This window comes from Hibiscus syriacus, unplaced genomic scaffold (genome assembly GCF_006381635.1).
Source record: "Hibiscus syriacus cultivar Baekdansim isolate YM2019G1 unplaced genomic scaffold, ASM638163v2 tig00111402_pilon, whole genome shotgun sequence".
Classification (NCBI taxonomy): domain Eukaryota; kingdom Viridiplantae; phylum Streptophyta; class Magnoliopsida; order Malvales; family Malvaceae; genus Hibiscus; species Hibiscus syriacus.
This window is the reverse complement of record NW_024063082.1, coordinates 5409566-5432058: the sequence shown is the minus strand read 5'-3', so window position 1 is coordinate 5432058 and position 22493 is coordinate 5409566. Positions and strand designations below refer to the sequence as shown.

The following is a 22493-nucleotide window of genomic DNA, read 5'->3' as shown; positions in this document are numbered from 1 at the left end:
CAACTTCACGAGTTCGATTTCAATTTCACGACGAAGGATTCAGGCTCAGAATCTTCCAGTTTTAACTCAACCTCACGACGAGGGAGTCATCTCGTGTTTTAAAAACCAGTCTCAACATCGAATTTCAACTCTACGACAGAGGATATTCGATGTGGACGAAATTTATGTCTTTTAATCTTTGCTCTATTTTCGTTACACGACAATGAGCAAAGAGGGGCAGCTGAATACACAAAATTTCGTCCTTATATATATATTTATATTATAAATTATATTATATATTTATTACATTTTTTCTTTTCTTTTCAGGGCCCAACAGCACCAGGCCCAAACCCACGTCAAACCCGTGTAGACTTAGGGTTTCCAGAAACCCTAAGCGCCGCATGCCCTCCCTCGATCTCATCCAGCGCCGTTCTGCTCAAGGATACCATGACCAAATTCCTTGATCCACAGCCCCCACGAGTCTTCGCCATACACGCCTCTATCCCATGCTTCTCGGCAACAGATCAACATCGTGGATGTTTAGGACACCAAAATAGCAAATAACAAGTGTTTTAGTCCAAACAAACCTCTTAAAATTCGGAACTAGAGATAGCATTATTATGTGTATAAATACCCATGTAATCAACAATATCAGGGGGTGGATACGATTTTACAAAAAGATTACACGAAAATTACCCAAGAACGTTAGCAGAGATACGAAAGGCAAAAGCAAGCATTTTTTTTTTGTAAGATTCCTCGGAAATAAATAAGAGAAGGTATCGTTTTTACCTTGTTCATTTGTATTTCACTCTTGCATGTTGATTCCTCCTCGCGATTTAGCTCGAAAATACCAAATAAAAAATTTTGGCCGATGAACGGGAAAAGTTTCTGAGATCTATCTTTGTAGATCTAGCAATCCCGAGGCCCGATCAAAAAAAAACTATTCGGATTTTGGAAAACCAGAGGAAAAGAGCTTCGAAAAAAAAAAAAAAGGGTTTTGCCGCCGATGAACGGCGGCCGTCCCGTTCAGCGGCGGCGGCGAGGCGGCGCAAGGTGGCCATCGGCCGTTTTCTGGATTTCATGGTGGCCGTGTTCTTCAGTTGAAGAACACGGTTGAATGTGGAGAGGAAATGAGAGGGACGAGTATTCGGGCGAAAGAAGAAGAGAAAATGAAATAAAAAAGCATTTGATCCGTTTATATCAGATCCGCGTTTTGCAATAAATTAGGGTAAACTACCCTTTTGGTCCCTCGCAGCTTTTAAAGAGTTATTTTGACCCCGAATTTGCTTTTGAATTGGTCTCTAATTCTGATTTTCTTTCACTTTAGCCACCTAACTTGTTTTTTGATTCAATTTAATACTTATACTAACCTTTTTTTATTTATTCCATATCATGTAATTATATATCTATATACGTATTTTCTATATATTTCATCTATATACTTAGTGTTAATACATATATTATTTTAATTAACTTTTTTTTATCTAGCTACTACATCTTATAATTTTATACGTTATTTATGTATTTTTTATTATTTACCAATCTTACTCATTTTATCTTATAATTATATTTCTATTAATATATATATATATATATTTTTTGCATTTACATATGTATATACATATATATATATATATATTCATTTTACCTATTATTGATATTTTTCCTTTTTAATACTTTAATATATATATTTCTTGTTTCATTCATTAATTATTTATTCCATTTTTATTTTATTTATTTCCCCTTTTACTTTTTACTATTATTATTATTTATTTATTTATGCTATCATATTATATTTTTTATTATTATATACGTATATGTATTACTCATTTTTTACTCTTTATTTCTATATATCTTTTATGTATTTTTTATATTCTACATATATATATATTTTATTTATTATTTTCATCATTATTATTTCATTACTATTTTTACTATTATAATTGTTATTTTTATTATATGTATATTACGCATATTTTTTTTTCCTCTTTCTTTTTTTTCATTTTCATTGCTTTATATTTTATTTTATTATGTGTATTTTTTTATCCATTTATATTTTATTATATTTTCTTCTTTTTCTTTATTTGTATTTTCGTTTTTTTCCTTTGCATATTTTATTTTATATTTAGTCATATTTCATTCTTTTTTTATACATTGTTTTTTTTTATTGTTTCGTTTGTTCGCCCTATTTTTCTATTTTATTACTTCCATTACCTAACATTTTCCTTGGCTTTTTGAGAGAACTTCAAACAATTAGTGGTAAGCAATTTGGATCAATATTTTACCTTTTAATTTAACTTTCAATTTTCTTAATTAAAGACAACTGGAAATTACACAGTACCGAAAGGGCAGTTCAAGGGTGCTAGCCCTTCCTTGACTGTAACCGACTCCCGAATCCGACACATCTCTGGTAAGACGCAGATCAGGTAAGAAATAGGGTATCCGATCAACCCATTTATTTTTAAATAAATGATCGGTGGCGACTCCAATCCCCATTTTCCTAAGTCGAAGCCCAATTCCGGGGCCCAACCGAAAGACGGTTCCGACACCGTGAAGTGCCTCTTGAGAATTCTGAAGATCTGATTACGTAGAATTAGCCCGTCGTTGACAGCAATCATTCCAACCTACAATGAAACTGTAAGAAACCGGAGTTTTTCACCCAATCAAGAAAGCTAACTGACTAACCTAGGTCGAGTTCCTAACTCGTCCAACAGGATCAAATGGTTTGCAAACCAATTTAAAAATGAATTAAAGGGTTTCACTTTGTACTAATACAGAGATAGGGTTATTCTGGTTATATCATATACCTTTGGAAGCCTGAACCAGCACGGTCGACCTCTGCGAGTATGAGATCGATCCATGATATCATCATGAACGAGAAAATATTCTTGGAGCTGCACAAATCGATGTTAAAGGAAGTCAATAGCAGTACAACAGATATTAAACAACTCTTTAAATTATTGATGAAAACTGAAAACGAATATGACTAATAGAGCGTTTATGTATCCTTCAGCCACACCCATTCAATGCACCAACCAAGGGCACAAGCAAGAAAAACTTCATCATCACTCAGTTCTTTTCCTTCTTTCATTGACTTGAACACGTCGATGACCGACAATCCTCGGTTCATCTTACCTGGAAACAGTATAGTCAGTAAGCAAACATTGATTCCGATACAAAGCCTATTTACTACGGATTTCTGGTTATCGAGAACCCCAATCAATCCGCACCTTGAGGTACATTGTAATCGAGCACCAGCAACAAAAGGAGAAACCAGACTATCATGATTTACATTTTTCTCAGTAAGAAACCACTAAAGAAAGGAGATGAATGAAAATAATTAGTTTCACATAATAGGGTATATGCTATTTAAATACCAGAGTGCACGTATAGCCTAAAAAAACAGAAAAAAAATATGATGCATCAATTCATGATCAGCGTCATTTTATACTGAATGCAAAGTTCAATAATGAAACCATCGACGACGGACAATAACCACACGGCTAAAACCAACGATTATAACTCCCCCCACCTCCCACTGACAAGTGACAAACATGTTCATCAAAAGCTACAACCATGCAACACTAAATTCAAAAGAATGAAATTTTAACAGAATCCAAACAAAGAACTCCATAAACTATAAAGCATCCACTTTTAAGACTTAAGAACAAGAACCAAACGTGAAACCATCGACTACCAACAATAACAATAGAAAGAAAGAGAGAGAGATGGGAAATTACACGCTCTACCCACTGTCGGGAATCATCGGTAAATTCAAAACAAGTGTCATTAAGAAGCTCTGATTTAAGTACAGAATAAACCTGCATAAACTTGGATTTTAACTCACTCGTATCTTGGATTTCCACTCTATACCTTCTTTCCGGTGGTGGAACTAGAAGAAAGAAAGAAAGAAAAAAAGATACTAGAACTGAACTGAGATTCTCATAGATATTGTCATTGTTATTACAAAGAGAAAGTGGTACTCAAACCACTTAGATACACGCATTCCATGAATGCATCCATATATATAAGGTTTAGTTTAGTATTCTAACCTAAAAAGGAGTTTGGAAATAATAAAAGTTTTGATATATTGAGATAATAAGATTAAAAACACTAATTTCTTAGTTATTTTAATTTGGTTTGTCAAATTACCACGAGTAGCTAAAACATTTTTACTCATTTAGTACAACTTTTATCATGCATCGAGTTTTCTAAATTATCATGAACGAAAGATACTACATTTGTGTGCAATTAATGAAGTTGTAATCTTTGATTGTATGCAAGTTCAATAAAAGGTTTTAGCTTGTACCTGTTATTGAATAAGATCGGATCGAATTCGGATTGAATCCATGTAAAATATTTATATTCATTTCCTTTGTTCAAGTTCGATTCAACCCAAAATATGGATCGAGTTCTGTCCAAACCCGGCCGCAATACAGATTTGAGAACCCGTGCTCGACTTGTTACGCTCATATTAAGCTTAAACTAAATTGAGTCTTTTGTAAACGCAGCCAGTACAAGGATTAAAGCCTTCAAAATGGATCTGCAAAAGCAATTAAAATTTTAAATTAGCATATAAATATATTCTAAACATTCTGTAGTCTGTACTAACTCAATAATTACTTCTAAAAGCAAACAAAGTTTACTACAAGAAACATATATATTTAGACAATAAGTTGCCTTTTTCTTTTGTCGCAAAAAATTAAATAATAATAATAAAGAGTGAACCATTCTCTTATTTTTCTCTACTTCATTATATATTTTAGACAAGTTGTACCTAACGGAGTAAAAATCAAATGGTAAAGAGAGAATAGAGCATACCAGTAAGTACTTTACTCCAACGCAACGCTGCAAGATAGCTGGGGACAAAAACACTGAGATTTAAAGGTCGGTATTGCAGTTGAAGATAGTTTTAGACTTTTAGATTTTGTTTCTTACATTAAAATTAGGTTCCGGGTTGGGTTTGGGGCCATTTGGACCTTTGAAGTCAAGTGTAAAAATGGGTTTAATTAATTGTTTATGTTTTAAATACAGTTTAAAAAGACAGAACATATACGAAATGTAAATTTTTTAGGGAAAATTATATAAATAAATTTTCGATTATAGAGGGTTACTTTATTGAGTTATTATTATTAAAGTTATAAAATAATTTTTTAACAAAGAGTGGTTGGAAGAGGTTGCCTCGTCAATTGGATCAAGTAGGTTTTTGCTAACCTAATCACCTTGTTTTGGAATATATGAAATAGGCACAAGAAGTGGATTCATGATAAAGAATTTCAAGTGGATAAAGATGTTAATAATGCACTAGTACTTGCTACTGTTTTTTTCAAGGCCAGTACAAAAAATAGCACAACAGCTTCCACCACGAGCACTCACTAGTGTCATTTTTGGAAGTGTCCAATCGATTGTTTAAAAATAAATATAGATGGAGTTTTTATTGTGAGAATTGATGAAGCAATCATAGATGAAGTAGCTTGTGATCATCATGGTATCGTCCTTTGTGGTTTCGCTCATAAGCTTGAGTCTCTTCAAACTCTTGAATCGACTGAAGCAATTGTATTTATTCATGGTTTAATAATGACGACCAAGAATGACCGGAAGAATGTTTTTTATTGAAGGAGACGTAATCACCATTGTCAGCCGTTTGATCAATTGAAGAAAATATATCTTGGTCACTAGATTGTTGTTCAAGGCACACGCAACGCTCATTAATTATTCAAATTTCAAAATGTTTTATAAACATCGAGAGGCGAATAAGATGACACACATCTTGGTACATCAGATCTTCTCGAGGATCAATTCTCTGTTTCCTTTATAATGAACCTAAATGTATTAAAAATGATGTAATTCTTAATGTTATTTGTATTTAAACGAATACATTTTATCTTAAAAATAAATAAATATACGTCAGAAGGCCCAAACAAGACACGGTCCAATATTAAAGTAAAGAAATTCAATTGAGCTGATGTAGACCCAAGTCGAACAACCCGTTTAACCGACAATACCTTGCTCAGATTCGAAATCCGAATATTGTTTATTTATTTGGCTTTCTTGTGTGAAGGAGAAATTCTTTTTCTCTTCCTCCCGCGAGCTTTCTTCGTCCTGTCGAATTTATTGGCGGTTCAGACAAAGGTAAAACTCTAATTTTCCTTTTGTTTTAATTTATTTTCTGATTTAGGGTTTAATCTGATCGTTGGAACTTTTTTCCCTTTACTTTTTCTGTTTGTTTGCAATGGAAATTAGAATCGGAAAGAGTTGGCGTTTTTTCGTATGTGATCAAATTTTTGTTTTAAGTTGAATCAATTATTCTAGTTAGTTGACTCTTTACTCTTATTTTAGTTTTTTAGACTTTTATATGCCCAGCGTCCCCCCCTCGATTATTTTGCATTGATTGTTATAAGAATATATGTTGAATTAGGCGGATTATGGTTATTTGGTATGCATCGATTCATCGAATGAATATTAGGGTTCTGCACTTGTTCTGATATGATGAAGTTTGTTTATAAATTAAACCAACTGTTCAAATTATTTAGCTTTTTCTGCTTATTCCCAATTGTAATTTTTGAAAAATTGTGTCTTTCTTAGATACCCAGAAGTTATTTCTTTTCCCCATTCTTTTGCATTGAACGTTAATAGAATATATGTTTAATTAGGCAGGTTCAGTTTATTTGTTGATAATATTTTGAAGAAAACATGACAACTGCTGCTAGACCAACATGGCAACCTGCCAAAGGTGGGAATGAACAAGGTGGTACTCGCATTTTCGGCCCCTCTCAGAAGTATTCGTCGCGGGACCTTGCAGCTCATACTACTCTAAAGCCTAGGTAATTTTTTTAACTTCTCTATAATGTATATACTTGTTTTCATATGCATTAGGGTGTCAATGGCCCAAGAATAAAATTTAGGATATTAGAACATGTTTTCATTATGTTGCTAGTTTTGCTTTTGTTCTTAATTGAATGTGTGATGTGTGTAGATAGAAGGTAAATAATTCTGGCTGAGACTAAATCTTGTTTGTTCATCAAATATTTACTGTTATCCTACTCTTGTTGTCATTTCACCTGTATGATGTTGGCGTAATGTGTTTTTAAGGGTTGATTTTGGAGATTTTCCATATTCGAAACCTATGTTACTTGAACTTAGGTTTGAGGTATTGGATATGAGTATGTCTCACATGGGTATAATCAATATTTTCTATGTTTCATGTATTTGGAGGATTTTTGGAGGTCATATCGCCATACTCTGTATTAGGCACAAGTGTCAAATGCTGGTATTCAAGAAAAATGGATAGTTGGATCAACATAGTTCAAAATCATACTTCTAGGCATTAAGAGATGTATTGTAGCTCTAGTTGTATCATGAATGAGCTTATTTATCGGTTTGTTTTGCATGTGCGGGAATGCAGAAAGGATGGGCAGGACACCCAGGATGAGGTGCAGAAGAGAAACCTCCGTGATGAGCTTGAAGAACGTGAACGGAGGCATTTCTCATCAAAGGACAAGTCATATTATGGTAAAGAGGAGAACATTTTAGCAACCATTCTTTGTATATTTGCATGAATTCTCTTCTATATTTATGGTCGCCATAAATTTCCTATTGTTTTGATTCTTAATATGTGAGTATATTTTTGTAGATGATAGAGATCATAGGAAAGGGAACCATCTTCTTTTGGAAGGTAAATTGCCAGCTGGCCTATTGTTATCGAAATAATGAGCTCTTAAAGCACTTTACTAACTGTGAATGTCACTTGTAGGGGGGAAAAGGGAGATTGAAGACCGAATTGTTCCACGCAGTGTTGACGCTGATGATTCTGACGTGGAAGTCAACAATGACGATGAAAGGTTCTATTTGTTGCCTCTATCTATGTTTTTTATGCTAGCACAATTCATCTCTCTGATGATTGAATTCTAAGTTTTTTGGAGTGTTTAGAAAGCCGACTGTAACATATGGCATATAGTTTCATGATTTCTGTCTTTCTGAAGTCGATAAAACACTAAAATGCAGAAACCTATAGTTTCATTGTGTGAAATCTATAAAAGAATTATCCCTGTTGTTGGTAACTTGTGATATTGCTGTTTTTCTACACTATTTTTAAAGATCTAATTTTTGTCGTAGTGATGATGATGATGATGATGATGATGAGGATGATGGAGAAGCTCTTATGGCAGAGCTTGAACGAATAAGGAAAGAGAAGGCCGAGGAGAAACTCCGACAGGTAAACTCTATGCATACTTTCATTGCTACTTACTCTAGAGTTTCTATGCTGTTAGATATCCTCCTGATTTTACAGATATAGAGTGTATCATTTAAAATATTTCATCAATACCAAAAGAAATGCTTTATGCTTGTGCAGGAAAAACTAGAGCAAGAAGAACAGCTAAAAACCAAAGAGGCTGAGCTTCTTCGGGGAAATCCACTACTCAATAACCCAACCTCTTTTGGTGTAAAAAGAAGGTACCTTGCATGAAATATCAAAACTTTCCCCATTGTGTTATTTAAGTAAAGCCTGACATTGCAAATGGCTTAAGTTCTTTCATGATCTTTGTTTATGTGGTTTAGGTGGGACGATGATGTGGTCTTCAAAAACCAAGCCCGTGGTGAAAACAAGCCTCAAAAGCGTTTCATTAACGATACCATAAGGAACGACTTCCACAGGAAATTCCTACTGAAATACATGAAGTAATTCACTTGTCCAGTAAAGTTATTACGAATCAAGTAGAGCTTACCGGTCTTAAGTAGTGTGCATTTCTAGCGGATTTGATAATGGTTTTGCTTTCCTAGAATGTGCGATGTTGTGTGTTAAACCTATATCTCCTAATGCATATGGAAATGATGCGCGTTTCCTTGAATTGGTTTAGACTTGCTGAAAGATCTATCGACATATTGTTTTGCTTTACTTTGCTAAATTTAATTCGGTCGGTGAGCTGTTCCTGGTTCTAGTAAATACGGGAATTGGTTATAGCAATCGATACAAAGAATGGTGACCGAATTTTTGGTTTCAACAGATGGTTAAGGTTTTTGAATTGAAAGCGGAGGTTTGTGCATATTTTATGACAGTTTACTAGGACTCAAAACAGTTCAAATTTTCATAATATTCATGTTTGGAGAGTTATTGGAGGATTATGTTTTAATATTCATATTCGAACGTGTATTGAGTGTACTTTAACCAAAAACAAAATTATTTAACCAAAAACTAATTTACTTATTTGAAAACTTAACTTCTGATTTTTTTGAGTTAATTATCTCTCTAAATTATGATATTTATTTGAAACTGGTTTTCATATTTTTAAATGTTTTAATTATATCATTATCTTTATTTTAAATTGGTTTCGAACATTTTGAGTGTTAATAATTTATCTCTAAATTATTGGTATATGTGTTAATAATTTTATCTCTAAATTATTGGTATATGTTAACTGGATCTCTTATTAATAAAATGATGTTATATAAACGATAAGTAGTGTATTATATCTTCGAAATTATTACTTAAGAGTGAAATTATTTTTTAATTTATTTATGTTTAAAATTAAGTTTTATTTAAATCCAAAATAATTATTTTTATATCACATTATATTATTATACAGTATTTTTATGATAATTAATAATTTTTATAATGATTTTATTAATAAAGAATATGATTACTGTATTCTGATCATTTAATATGAAATTAGAAGGTTTAGGATAAAATTAAAATATTTAGAATTAGAATCATAGTTTAAGGGGGGGGTAAATTAAAATATCTAAAAATTCAGAGATTGGTTAAAAATAAGAGTCATAGTTTTAGGATGTGTGGATAATTCAATTTTTTTCCTTTGGTTTTCTTTTCAAATAAGGAAAAGCATTTATATATTTCGTCCATAAAAAGCAGATGTGAAATAATAAATTCTAGGGGATTTTAATTTTATTTACAAAGAGGGGCACAATGCTTAATTCCAATTTTTTGGGGTCAAATTGGGCATTTTAAATCCTTGAAAAGCCTTAATCGTAAATTTGCAAAAACCAGCACCTAAGTCTTTGATGTACTTGCTCGACATTTGTCACCATCAAAACGACAGGATTTTGTTTGTATCTTAGCTTCGAATTCTCTTCAGCTCAAAGCTTTTATTTTTATTTTCCAAAACAACAATGGAAGTCTCAAGAGATTCTGCTAAAATCTTTAAGTAGCTTCGGCATTTTTGTCCCGCAAAACGTTTCGTTGTTTAACGAATTCTCTACGACAACGTTGATTTCTATCTGCTGCCAATCACTCAACATCCTCGGGAAGGGAACAACGAAGGCGACGATCAAAACCACATATCGTTTCCCGTTCCATTTGAAGAATGTTTTCATGGCCGACAAGTTGAAGATCTATTCCGACATCTCGCTGGCTTTTAAGAATCTGGATTATGTTGTTGATATGAACTATCACTGGATCACAAGGTACTGTATTTTTCTTAGCTGTTTTAAAAATAAAAATCATGTCAAATGTGGAGCTGAATTTTAATGGAACTATACTGATTTTATGCTAGAGTTATTATATTTTGGATTTTATAGTGATAATTTCTTATTGGCTATGGTGGATTTTGCTGAACCATTTTAGTTTTATGGTTGAATTGATTTGGGAAGCCGAACCTTTCCCTGAAAAAAAGGAAATTTTCCGTAGAAAAATCTGTTAAAATTTTCTTTATTGAAGGAAAATTTAGAAACAGATAAATCTAAATACTGGCTTAATGCAGAGTTGTAGCTCTATTTCATGCACTATAAATTAAATAAAATATTTAGTTGTCATGGATTTTCGTTTGATTTCGGTTTTTTTTTATTGTTCTGAAATTATGTTTAAACAGATTATATGTATTGCTTTTACGCCAGTTCTTGTATCCAACGGAAGGGGACTTATATAAGTTGGTAATGTTCTTGGTGGAGAAGCTTTCTGGTTCATCTGCAGCTGTAAAAATTTCTGGGGAAAGAAATGCCGATTCTAGACACAAATTCAAGGACTATAACTTGGAGCAAGTTTCAGTCTTCTACTCAAAATCTGTACGAGGAAGAGGTCAATCAAAATCTTCAAAAGGTTGAAGCTATCTTACAAGTTCTTAGAGTAGACGAATTCTCAGAATCAAGTTAGAGCTTTTAAGTGTAAATATCTATGGAACTTGAGCGGAGCTTCAAGAATCAGATTTGGGTTCAAGCTGGAGCTTCTTAACAGGATATAGAACAAAAAGCTGTTCATTCTTCTGTGTACGACCCCATTGTTTTACCAAACACAGTATGGAGCACAAAACTTGCTTTCTCAAGAAAAAGTGCTAGAGAAGGAACTAGAACCAAACACTTGACAAATGCGATATCTAGAGGAAGAGCTTGGATCGTGGAAGGCGACAGCAGATATAGCATTCGATGGAAGTCATCCTACGGATTTTTTTTTCTTGGAGCAACTTAACAAGCGGATTGATGCCCAAATGCATAACATTCTGGAACTGGAACCACAGTGGTATGATAACACTGTTCATAAGAATCTTTTCATGTTTTTCACAGCCACGATTTAGATCGTGCAAGTTAAACTCGCTCAAGTTATTAGTAATAAAGATTGCCTATATGCAATAGAAAGAAGAGCAGTATTTTGGGAGCATACTATCGAAGGGGATAAAAAGAAAGAAAGAAATCTTGAGGAACGTTTATATACAAACATCCGGAGGCTCTAGATAAACTCTAAAAGTTAAAGGGAAACCGAGCTAGAAACCTCATCCCAAATTAGAAAAAGGTGTGTTTTGCACAATGTCGTTGTTATTGAAATCAAATAATACATATTACAAAGGAACTTTTATCCTTGAACAACACTGTTTTACAGCCGAAAATCTTTAAACAATCGGCTTAACACATTCCCTAAATTACTCTGCTTTGATGTATACCTTATATCTTGGTAATTTTGTAGGGTGGGAGAACGCTTGAAACTAGCTGCAGATCTCAAGAAGCAGCCCGAGGTTGCATCTCGGAAGTCCTATATCGAGCGGATAAAGGAGATCACGAAAAGTAGTGGCAAACTCGACTCTGACATAGAACACATCTAAAGAGAAACTAGGGTCAATTCCATTCAGGAGAGCCACCTATGTTGTATTGGATGAAATTGTCTTCCTGTATGGGCTGATGTTAATTCAGCCCTCTTGGAGCTCCTCCATTTCCGGCTTTGGGGCCTCACTATAGGCGATATATTAAAAGAAACTCGATTACACTTTTTCCTTAGAAAGAACTTTGTATGTGCAGGGAAGCAAAGATAGACGTAGACCGGCAACAGGTTTACAGACTGCTCGCCAGCATCCATGAAATCTCAAAATGTTTTCATCCAATAGAATTACAAGAGAAACAGCTGTTCTTGAAAATACAGACGAACTACAACCTGACATCGACACCATTCTGAAGGAAAATGAGTGCCTGGAGCAACAGCTTCGACACAATTGAACCAACTGTACATCACTAGAATCCATTTTTTCGATTGAAAGTGATTTTGTTATTGGTTGTAATCATATTTTTGTTTGGAACTTTGAATTTAACCACAGGTTTGTGTCTCATTATAATGCTTGGAGAACAATAATTACAACTGTGACCTCTTATGTGAAGCAAGAAGAAAATTATGAAGTGGCAGAAAAAATAACTAAGTTCAGGAAGAAACTGAAAAAAGAAACTAGGCAGCTTTTGATTTCAACTAAACAGATATAGAAGCTCCTCATATACCAATTACAGCTTTATATCGTCGTTTCCTCACTATTCAATTCAAAATTTAATATACAGGTGAAACATAATCGAAAAGAGAAGGAAAAATTGGCAAAACCCCACCTAATTCAAAAATCTAATTTACCTCTTCAATTCCTATAGAGTTCTCTTACGACAATAATTAGAGTTCCAATTGAACAACAAACAAAAGGTTTGCTACCCAGGAAAACACAAATTGCGGGGCGAAAAGGCAAAACAAAGTCAGCAACAAACATATTTTCCCCACCACACATCAACTCTAATGTATGAGATGCCTTTCATATATACATTCCAAGAGTAGGACAGAGTTTCAGTGTTTTACCTTCCGAAAGTTCCTCAATGGTTTTCTTCTAGATTGCATCATCGCAGGATTATTATTGGTTCAGTAATTAGTTTTCCAGTTTACCTGTTCAAGTTGAGGGTGCTGATAAGGGCCCGTTGGGGACCTACAGTTCCGACAGCATCAGCCATAGGTTGAGACTGTTGTAGTAGGGTGTTAATGTTGGAAGGAGCTGCCATTGTTTGTGGAGGCGACGGATAAAGTCCAGAAAAAGCAGCATGACCAGCTTGTTAGGAGAGTAAGGAAGCTGCTGGCCATGAAGGGAAAGATTGTATAAAGAATTAACTTGCAAGTTGGATAAATCTTGCCCCGGTGCAGGCATCCACAGAGCTGAACCTTCATTCTGACCCACAAAAAAATTAATTAACTTGCTAATAGAAGTACAATGAATATAACAATCTACTATATGCATATGCAGACAAAATAAAACAAAACCCCCAGTACTACAATGCATATAATCCATCATGGTAAAACAGAGAAAGTATAAAAGGAAAAGGACAGCAAAACCAACCAGTGGACCAGTTGTGTATATATGATTTTCCTTCAACTGCAATGCTGCAATATCCTCCTTGCTGCTAGAGCTTGCAGAAGTCACTGATGGAACAGGTAAACTGAAACCAATAGGTGGGGAAGTCAATGGACCGTAGCCAGATGGAATTGCGAGGTGAGCCGGATTTCCTGCAAGAGTTCCAGGCTTGAACTGTGGTAGAGGGAATTTGACCTCAGGTGGAGTTGCTCCAGGTGGCATGTATACATTGCCGGTTGAAGGTTGCTGAGGAAGCCCAGTGGGGCTTAGAAACTGATGCATTGGATGCATATAAAAGGGTGACAGATAGTGGGGAGAAGGGAAGTGATTAGGTGGAAATGGCTGTCGGAAAAGATGTACTGCCTGTGGGGCAGCAGCAACAGAACTCTGAATAGGTGAAGCTGAATTGCCAGATGGAGCTGGGGAATTACCACACTACAAATTTGACAACACAAGTGTAAGAAGCATGCAATTATAATATAGTACAAAGCACATTGTAGGAGCATGCAATAACTGATTCTTTTTCTCATCATATTCCAAACTACTCAAGATCCATGAACCATAAAAGTAAACTAGAAGCTGAAGCAAAATACAAAAAGTACATATGCCACATTATATTAATTAATTTTTTTAACTATAGCCAATGAGGGGATGAATGGAGTACTATAACCAATTAAATCAAATGTATATACGATTATTACAATTAAGTAGCAAGTGCTTACAACAAGGTTTCTCAGACGAGAAACATCATGGTTCCTTGCATCAGGTCCATCAAACTGTGCAAGGTGGGCTGCCGATGCTGGCATGAAACTGAGCCCATAGCTTGGCACATTTGGAATGATACTATGATTACTCTCTGAATGCATATGCATTTCTTGATTGGACTGATCAACTTTCAAGTCAGTATCAGATAAAATACTGCAATCTGATTCGGGCACTTTCTCAAACTCAAGAGGAGCTTCTTGTTGATGAGTGTTGTCCCCATCCACAGCCGGTAAATACCTTGGCTACTGCAGAAATCATAATGGCTCAATAAGATTTAATGATTAAGGAACAAAATAGATAACTCAGATTATTGTCTAATGATTTCCAACATTCTAGCATTTTGTGTGTGTAAATCAATAGCAAATCAGGTGCATTTTAAACAACATATGTTATCCAAACATGATTTCATTGGTTAGTATCAAACAGAACTATTTTCGTCTTGACTTAAAACAGCTGAAGGACAAAAGACCAGGTAGCCATTACCAGTCCCTCCCTGGCTTATGTAATCGCTTCAATCCACTAAAGAATTAGAACTGCTTTCTTTCCCCGGCTAACAGGCATCAAACAAGTGTAGACACAATCAAGGCCGGTTTCTTTCCTTGGCTAACAGGCTTGGCCTCTTGCTGGTTTTCACCCGTAGTAATTTAGAAATTGGAAAACTTCAATTGGGAGGGTTTTTTCAATCTGAGGCCTTACAAAAGAGTATGCACCTGACCAAGTGTGATGTTCCTGAAATAGCCTACAGTGCTTTCATTGTCTGGCATTAAGATGCAGCAACCAGCTGCACACCTTAATAACACTGCCCCAAAAAGATATAAATTGAGTCAGCTAAGCCACTGATGTAGTGGCAAATGACCTAGGTTGCTTAAGTCCTTGTTGACATCAAATCCTGGGATCAAACATTGGACAACCCTCCTACCCCTGAGCCAAAAAATTATGTGTATACATATATATATGAATTCAAATAAATATTGAAGCTAATATTCACCAACCATGAAGCAGGCTCTCCAGCAGCACCATCAACACCCTGAGAAGTTTCAACAGGCCTTGCAGAATTAATTTCCAAATTAGTGACATTAGAGGGTTTCAATACTTGTCCAAAACTAGCATCAAAGCTTCCAAAAGTTAAGCAATTTTTCAATGCTTCAGAAACTTGGAAGTGGGTTGGGAAAGTAACATGTTGACCATTGCAGAAATTTGAACTGGCAAGCAATTGATAACTTACTTTACCAGCGACGGTTGTAACCTCAGAAGCGACGACTGTTTTAAAACAAGAGCAAAGTCAAATAGACAATTAAAAAAAGAGCACCTAAAGGCACAGTAAGACAACTTTTATGTCAATATCTAAGCAAAGATGCTTCAAAAGCAGGGAAAGTAATAAAACAATATATGAATAAATTAGCAACATTAACCACCAATGCTTCAAAAAAAGGTTCTCTGACAACTGTTTGCTCTGAAATATTTTCTGTCTTGTTTACAGGTAAGCCACCTTTAGTTTCACTAATTATACCACCAATGGATGATCGGGGTCCACGTCCATGACTGGAGTTCCCATTTGGTAAAGTAGGAGTACCATTGGGTATGGCAGTCGATGTTCTGTGAAAGGAGAAATATTCTATATAAGATGTAGAAGTATTCCCTAGAATTAACAAATTAACAAGGACATAAAACTCATGCTAAGATACAAAAAACTGTCATTATGCATATTTACTTTTTCATGTGAGATGATGCATTATTTTTCACTTTCTGAGATACTTGGGAAGGCATATAACCTCCATCTGCAGAATGATTAACCCCATTCTCTCTCCTAGGAAATGAATTCCTTCCACCTCCAACATCTTAAGAGAACAAAACTTGTCACATTAGCAACTTACAAATAAACAAATATGTTAAATTCATAAATTGATGTATAAATTGAGGAGGTAAAAGGAACCAATACCTTTACCAGATGATGAATAATAGCTCCGTCGACTGCCCTGGCCCCTTCGTTCTTGTGTACCAGAGGTCTGCATGAGGAAGAATTCAGTTACAATTCACAATTTACCAAGCTAACTAAAGCAAAATTCAACCAAAAGAAAAAAAATCAAGGAAAAGAAGACTTGCCTCCTTTTTCTTGTCACGCTTTCTTTTCACATCATGAAATGTAAACAATGGGACAGTCATACTTTCAAAAAGTAAACTGTAAGATACATTAAGCAGAGACAATATGGGCTAAATGAGATAAGAATACCCAAAAATGATAAGAAAAAGACTAGAGAGAAGCTAATCACAGTATGTCAATTCAGAAGGTAGAAAGCTACCTTCGATAGAAACAATAAGAATTTGTACCTATGTAAAATGGAAATTTTGAATTTTAGAATATTGATTTGTTAACTAGAATAAAATTATGATTTTATTATGATGGTAAAATTATAAAAAATAACTATTGAAACATAAAAAATATTAATTAAAGAGGCGGGCTGCTATAGCTGATAAATCAAAACAAAAGGCACAGGTTATTGAAAGGATTGAATTTCCCAACAAACAAAGAACATCCATAATCAAAGAAAAAGACCTAACAAACCATTTTACTTTAATAAAAACATAAAAACTAGCCAAAACCAACTTTCTTCATTAGCCAACACAAAACACGATATCAACAACTCAAACAATGCACAATTCATTTTTCCATTAGTCAAAACATAAGAGAGGATGAAAACGCCACCTCTCAAAAATCCCAATTTTCTAACGCTTTTCAACGCAAAATTTCGTACAAAAACAAATAGCTCATTAACCCAGCAAACACGTGGGAACCGAGAAACCCGAAAAGGACATCGAAAGCATCAAAAGAGCAGGTAAATAAGTCCATAAATAAGCATTTAAATCTTGATTCGTTTTACCCATGTAAATAAGCTTTTGGGCAGTTTCATTGGGATCCATAAAACAATCTTTGAGGATTGCATAGATTTCTTCATCGCTGTGTCGTTTCCCTGTGATCTCCCTTATGCTTTGGATCGTTTTCTTTGCATTGACGGGGATCGAAACTCTTGACCCGTCCCGCCGCCACCTTGGCTGCTCATGGTAGTAGAGAAAGAAAAGGAAGTAAGAAGCGAAGAAACAATGAGAGAATTGAAAGTCTTTATGCAATGACATTTACATTTATATTTATCCGATAAAACATTTATATTTTATATTTATAATAACTAGGGCATTAATACGAAAAGATAAAACTAACTAAATAATCAGTTTACATACTGTATATTTAATGTGAATTTTTGTTAATTTATTATAATAATATTATTTATTTTTATATAAATAATATTTAAACATCATTATTTATCTAAACAATATTTTTTGACAACGACTTGCGTGAAAGCATTTTTAAAAAAGCTCATCTTAAAGGGTGTGTCTTTGCTTATATGCTGGACATACGAGTGGTTTCTTCAACGCTGATATCATTCATGACTAAAATAAAAATAAATAAAAACTTTAAATCAAAATATAAATGATAGCGACGTACGTGTATAGGTGATATCTTCAATTACGAAGCCAGAGACACTCACTCCAAAATAAGCCTTTTGAAAATTGCTTCCACGTAAATGTGTCTTTATCTAAATAGTGTTGTATTAGTAAATAATATTGTTTGGATACCATTTTAATAAAAGAATTTTAAAATATGTTATTTTAATAAAATTACCGTAAATTTTAGTTTACATAAATGAATCGATTATAATAATAATAACATGTGTATTATATAAGATTTACGTGTTTAAATTCTAAAATCTAAAATTTAATGAAATTTTTTAAAAAAAATCAACTAATTATTTTACATAGTTTCAGTGGCGGATCTAGAAATTTAAAAATGGGATTTGAAATTTTAATTTTCTTTTCTTAAAAATAATGGGTATGTAAAAATTGTAATTTTTTTTCCTTAACGCATTAAACTAAATTTAACCAATTTTCTAAAATAATAGGGATACACTTGGCCCCTATGGGGGCGTAGTACATCCGCCGCTGCATAGTTTATGTATCCTACAAAAAGTTACTATGATTAATTAATTAATTAATTTTCAAAATTATAATTTTTTAGTTGTGTAAAAATTGTCTTATCTTCATTCATTTCTTTAAGCCTCTTGCGGGGTCCATTGCAACAACAAAACCTAACAACTTCGAGTGAATAATATATTATATTTCATCAATTGTAGTTGACGTACAAAATCTTCATGCAGCTTGCAAGGGCTCTATAGCCGAATCTTTCCATCATCGAGTTTTGCCGCTCAAACTGAGAACCAATCCACCATTGTCAAAAATCGGATCTTCCCATTTGAACCTCATCGCAAATCTTAATTTTTTAAATCCAAACTTCACCAAATGATCATATCCACCCAACTACCCTAATCAGATATAATTTTTAAATACAACTGAATTAGCTCATAATCAAAAGATGAAATCATAATTCATTCTCGATTACCTTGCATTCTCAATGTTTGGAGATTTTTTTTAAGAAAATCACTATTACAAATTAAATTGTTTCGAATAGAAGGACAATATACTTGAAAATTAAATTCATATGATGAGATATAATAAAAGTAGTTAACAATTATAAAATAAGTGGTTAGAAATTTTCAGATGACGCTCCTCTTCTTCCTTAGATTGTGTGTTCAATACACGTTATAAAGTAAAATTTTTGTTCTCTTACCTTAATAAGGAATTATTAAAAAAAAGTACGAGAAACAAAATTAGACTCATTTTATAATTTAGAAAACCTAGAAATGACTTTAAGAGAAAATAAATTCATAGTAGAAAAAGAGAGGGGGACAGTGAATTTTTTGAGGATGTAGTTAGTCGAAGAAATTACTGTTACTAACAGAAATAACAGCAGAATTAGAAGAAGCCATCAATGATAAAAAAGAAAAATCATATTGAAAATAAAGATTTTTGTATAAAGAAATGCATTGAAATCTGTGAGATATTTTCTTTAAAAAAATAATTAAAACAATGATTAAATTGATAAATATTTTAAGGTGAATGACTTATTTTATGGATTATTTAAAATTCTATTCGAATTGATAAACGTATAAAATCAAAATTATATATGTTTTTAATTTAATTAAAAATCATATAAATATTTATTTATTATTTAACTATCATTTACTTAATTAATAAATTTATACTATAATGCTATTATTTTAACTGATTTTATTTTTTAATGATCAGAACATATCATAATGTAATGAATAGATAATTAGTTTCCCCTTATAAACTATATTTTAATATTTTATTCAAAATTGGTAATTTAGACAAAAGCATGTAAATTGATACCTTAAACAATCGAGCCGACAAGACAACAGCATTTTGTCGTGTCGATATCTATGATATAGCTTACGTGGCAGGCAGATAAGCCGGTCGGTAGGATATATTAGTCCATTAATTTTTATTCGAAGGCAAAATAGTCATTCCAAGAAAAGAACCGGCTTTATTTATTCTTCTTCACGTTCTCTTGTTGAATAGAAAACCTAATCCCTTTCGTTTTGCCCTCAATTGTTATTGATACTTATTTTATCGAGCAATAAACAGAGCGAATTAACTCCATGGGTTCCAAATCCAAGAGCGATAACCCCCTCAGTGGAGATGGAGCTAGCCCCGGGTTAGTATTTATTCTTTTCCCCTTTGTACTCAATTCAAAATTTCCCCTTTAGATCCTCAGAAAAAAAGAAGGATAAATTCTTTATGCCTTGTTCAATTCGTGCGTTTTTTAGCTATCCAATTTGTCTGGAAAATTTCTTCAAGTTGAATTTTGTTTCTTAATGCAGGAAGATATTTATCGGCGGATTGGCCAAAGATACTACTTTTCGTGAGCCTTTATATTTAGTTTTGCTTTTATTATTTTGTTCTCAGATTTTTTTCTTTGAAGTAAAGAAAAAAAATCAAAATTTGTGCTAGCAACGAATTAGAAAAAGCACTAAATTGGATTTAGTTTTGTTGATTATTAGATTTTATTTGTTATTAGTTTAAGGATGAAGTTATTTACTTGATGACTTTAGGTTTTATTTTAAATGTATATTCAGCTCAATTTAATAAGCACTTTGGAAAGTATGGGGAGATAATCGATTCTGTAATTATGAAAGACCGATACACAGGCCAGCCTCGAGGTTTTGGATTTATTACATATGCTGATCCATCTGTTGTGGACAAGGTCATTGAGGAAGATCATATCATCAACGGAAAGCAGGTAAATTATATCTTTAAATTACCAAAGACTAGGTTAAGATAGATTCAATATTTCATTGTCTGGAGAATGCTATAACCGTGGGTCAAATCAATATAGGGTCAAAAACAATGAAATTTGTAGCCTAATTAGGATGGCGGTAAAAGTTGTGGTCAATATAACTACGATTACTTATAGATATATTTGTATCAGTAAGTATTATTTAAACAAACTAAGGATGATGCTCACAAAATCAACTTTAAGCAGGTTGAGATAAAGAGGACAATTCCTAAAGGCTCTAGTCAGTCAAAGGATTTTAAGACAAAAAAGATATTTGTTGGTGGTATACCATCCTCAACCACAGAAGGTATGATTGCCAAGTTAGGTGTTTTGATTTTAGTTGTAGCGTGATTATGGAAGTGTGTTCAATGTTAATTGTTGTTTTTGTGGTGCTTTTTTTATTCAGTTGAATTTAGGAATTTCTTCTCCAAGTATGGAAATGTGATCGAGCACCAGATTATCCGTGATCATGCAACCAATAGGTCTCGTGGATTTGGCTTTATAATTTTTGAAAGTGAAGAGGTTGTAGATGATATGTTATCAAAAGGAAATATGATTGATATGGCAGGTACCCAGGTAAGCTTAGTGAAATTGGACATATCTTCCGAGGAATCGGCATGTAAAAGGTGTTTGGTGGGATTTGCATAATTGCATTCTTCATTTGTTGTATTAATGTAGATATTAATAGCCGTCTTGTTAGTTTGGTTAATCATCTCTTCATAATCACATAATACCCCTGTGGTCTGTGTCAAATTATAGGTGGAAATTGATATAGGTTTAGATCTCCCTCGGCAATGGCCTATCAATTTAGTTTACATGCAGCCAAATCTAGGTTAACTGAATTGCTTTATTGTAGGTGGAGATCAAGAAAGCTGAACCAAAGAAATCCTCAAACCCACCACCTGCTCCTTCATATGGTAGCAATTCTAGGGGCCGTTCTTACGATGATGGTTTTGGTGGATATAGTGGGTCATATGGGGGTTTTGATGGAGGGTTTGGTCCTGGTCCTTATAGAACACACGGGAGTCTTGGTGGTAGACTTGGTGGTGGTTATGGTTATGGTAGCGGTGGTGGTGAATTTGGTGGAGGTTATGGCGGTTTTGGAGGGAGTAGCTTAGGAGGCTACCGAGGTGAATCTTCCCTTGGTTATTCTGGCCGCTTTGGTTACGTTGGTAGTTTTGGTGGGGGTTATGGTGGAAGTGGTGTAGGTGGCTATGGTCGAGGAGCTGATGGTTATGGTGGTTATGCAGGTTCAGGTTATGGTGGTGGTTATGAATCTGGTCCTGGTGCTAGTTATGGAGCAGGTGGGATTTATGGAAGGGGGGGCTATAGTAGCAGTAGTCGATACCATCCATATGCAAGATAGAATGGAGACGTTGTGATGAAGTTGCTTAATGTTTGCCATAGAAGTTCCATTCAGGCTTTAGATCTGCACTGTGCATCACTAGGCACTTTCTCACAAGTACTAGAAGCTTCTACTTATAGCATGTGGGAAAGGCTTTCAAGATCAGAGGACATATCATGTTAGACTATTGTTCTATTGTACGGTTTAGAAAACCTTCATATACGTGTGTGATTGCCTTGTTCTAGTCTATTGTTATTTGATTTATTATGTAGACTATAGCAAGATATTCTGGACTTCTCTAGTTAGATATTTTTTTCCCCTTAGTTCTGTTTTAGCTTCTTATCTACCAATGTTAAATCTTTAGTTTAGTCTATCTTTTTTTTAGTACTCGTCTAGATTGCTGCAAATGTCAACTTATCAGGGATTAATGCTGTCGAGGGAAACAAGCTAGATTTGCAACTTTCGGTGCTAGATTATTTTAGTTAGTTTGACTTAGTCTATCTTTTTTTTAGTACTCGTCTAGATTGCTGCAAATGTCAACTTATCAGGGATTAATGCTGTCGAGGGA

General features: G+C 33.9%; 3 protein-coding genes and 1 pseudogene across 4 annotated transcripts; 2 read left to right on the top strand and 2 right to left on the bottom strand.

The window, feature by feature from the left end:
• Nucleotides 1-396: 396 nt before the first annotated feature.
• LOC120161448 (farnesyl pyrophosphate synthase-like) lies at nucleotides 397-3434 on the bottom strand. The gene is made up of 4 exons (XM_039171693.1): nucleotides 2999-3434; nucleotides 2787-2873; nucleotides 2510-2603; nucleotides 397-488 (listed from the first exon to the last, which is right to left on the bottom strand). The coding sequence occupies exons 1-4, from the start codon at nucleotides 3107-3109 to the stop codon at nucleotides 397-399; spliced, it is 384 nt and encodes a 127-aa protein (XP_039027624.1). The 5' UTR covers nucleotides 3110-3434.
• Nucleotides 3435-6012: 2578 nt separating this feature from the next.
• LOC120162359 (protein CWC15 homolog) lies at nucleotides 6013-8695 on the top strand. 2 transcript variants are annotated; one of them, XM_039172520.1, is made up of 8 exons: nucleotides 6013-6111; nucleotides 6637-6803; nucleotides 7385-7491; nucleotides 7613-7654; nucleotides 7733-7820; nucleotides 8098-8194; nucleotides 8333-8433; nucleotides 8539-8695. In XM_039172520.1, the coding sequence occupies exons 2-8, from the start codon at nucleotides 6673-6675 to the stop codon at nucleotides 8660-8662; spliced, it is 690 nt and encodes a 229-aa protein (XP_039028451.1). In that variant the 5' UTR covers nucleotides 6013-6111; nucleotides 6637-6672; the 3' UTR covers nucleotides 8663-8695. The 2 variants fall into 2 exon arrangements, with proteins under 2 accessions (XP_039028451.1, XP_039028450.1); XM_039172519.1 differs by having other exon boundaries at nucleotides 8095-8194.
• A 3958-nt stretch (nucleotides 8696-12653) lies between these two features.
• On the bottom strand, nucleotides 12654-17392 carry LOC120161447 (annotated as a pseudogene).
• A 2418-nt stretch (nucleotides 17393-19810) lies between these two features.
• Nucleotides 19811-22251, top strand: LOC120161903 (heterogeneous nuclear ribonucleoprotein 1-like). Its single transcript, XM_039172110.1, has 6 exons — nucleotides 19811-19959; nucleotides 20126-20166; nucleotides 20381-20544; nucleotides 20788-20887; nucleotides 20987-21156; nucleotides 21437-22251. Exons 1-6 carry the CDS (start codon nucleotides 19904-19906, stop codon nucleotides 21944-21946), a joined length of 1041 nt encoding a protein of 346 aa, XP_039028041.1. The 5' UTR covers nucleotides 19811-19903; the 3' UTR covers nucleotides 21947-22251.
• The last annotated feature ends 242 nt before the right edge of the window (nucleotides 22252-22493 follow it).

Excerpts from the sequence above, each read along its gene's own strand:
- LOC120161903 (XM_039172110.1), top strand. The coding sequence starts at position 19,904 with ATGGGTTCCAAATCCAAGAGCGATAACCCCCTCAGTGGAGATGGAGCT. Across the intron at positions 19,960-20,125 it reads GGAGATGGAGCTAGCCCCGG|GAAGATATTTATCGGCGGAT; the intron begins GTTAGTATTTAT and ends TTCTTAATGCAG. Across the intron at positions 20,545-20,787 it reads ATATCATCAACGGAAAGCAG|GTTGAGATAAAGAGGACAAT; the intron begins GTAAATTATATC and ends AACTTTAAGCAG.
- LOC120161448 (XM_039171693.1), bottom strand. The coding sequence starts at position 3,109 with ATGAACCGAGGATTGTCGGTCATCGACGTGTTCAAGTCAATGAAAGAA. Across the intron at positions 2,604-2,786 it reads GCTGGTTCAGGCTTCCAAAG|GTTGGAATGATTGCTGTCAA; the intron begins GTATATGATATA and ends GTTTCATTGTAG. Across the intron at positions 489-2,509 it reads GGTGTCGGAACCGTCTTTCG|CATGGGATAGAGGCGTGTAT; the intron begins GTTGGGCCCCGG and ends GTTGCCGAGAAG.
- LOC120162359 (XM_039172519.1), top strand. The coding sequence starts at position 6,673 with ATGACAACTGCTGCTAGACCAACATGGCAACCTGCCAAAGGTGGGAAT. Across the intron at positions 6,804-7,384 it reads CATACTACTCTAAAGCCTAG|AAAGGATGGGCAGGACACCC; the intron begins GTAATTTTTTTA and ends GCGGGAATGCAG. Across the intron at positions 7,655-7,732 it reads GAACCATCTTCTTTTGGAAG|GGGGGAAAAGGGAGATTGAA; the intron begins GTAAATTGCCAG and ends TGTCACTTGTAG.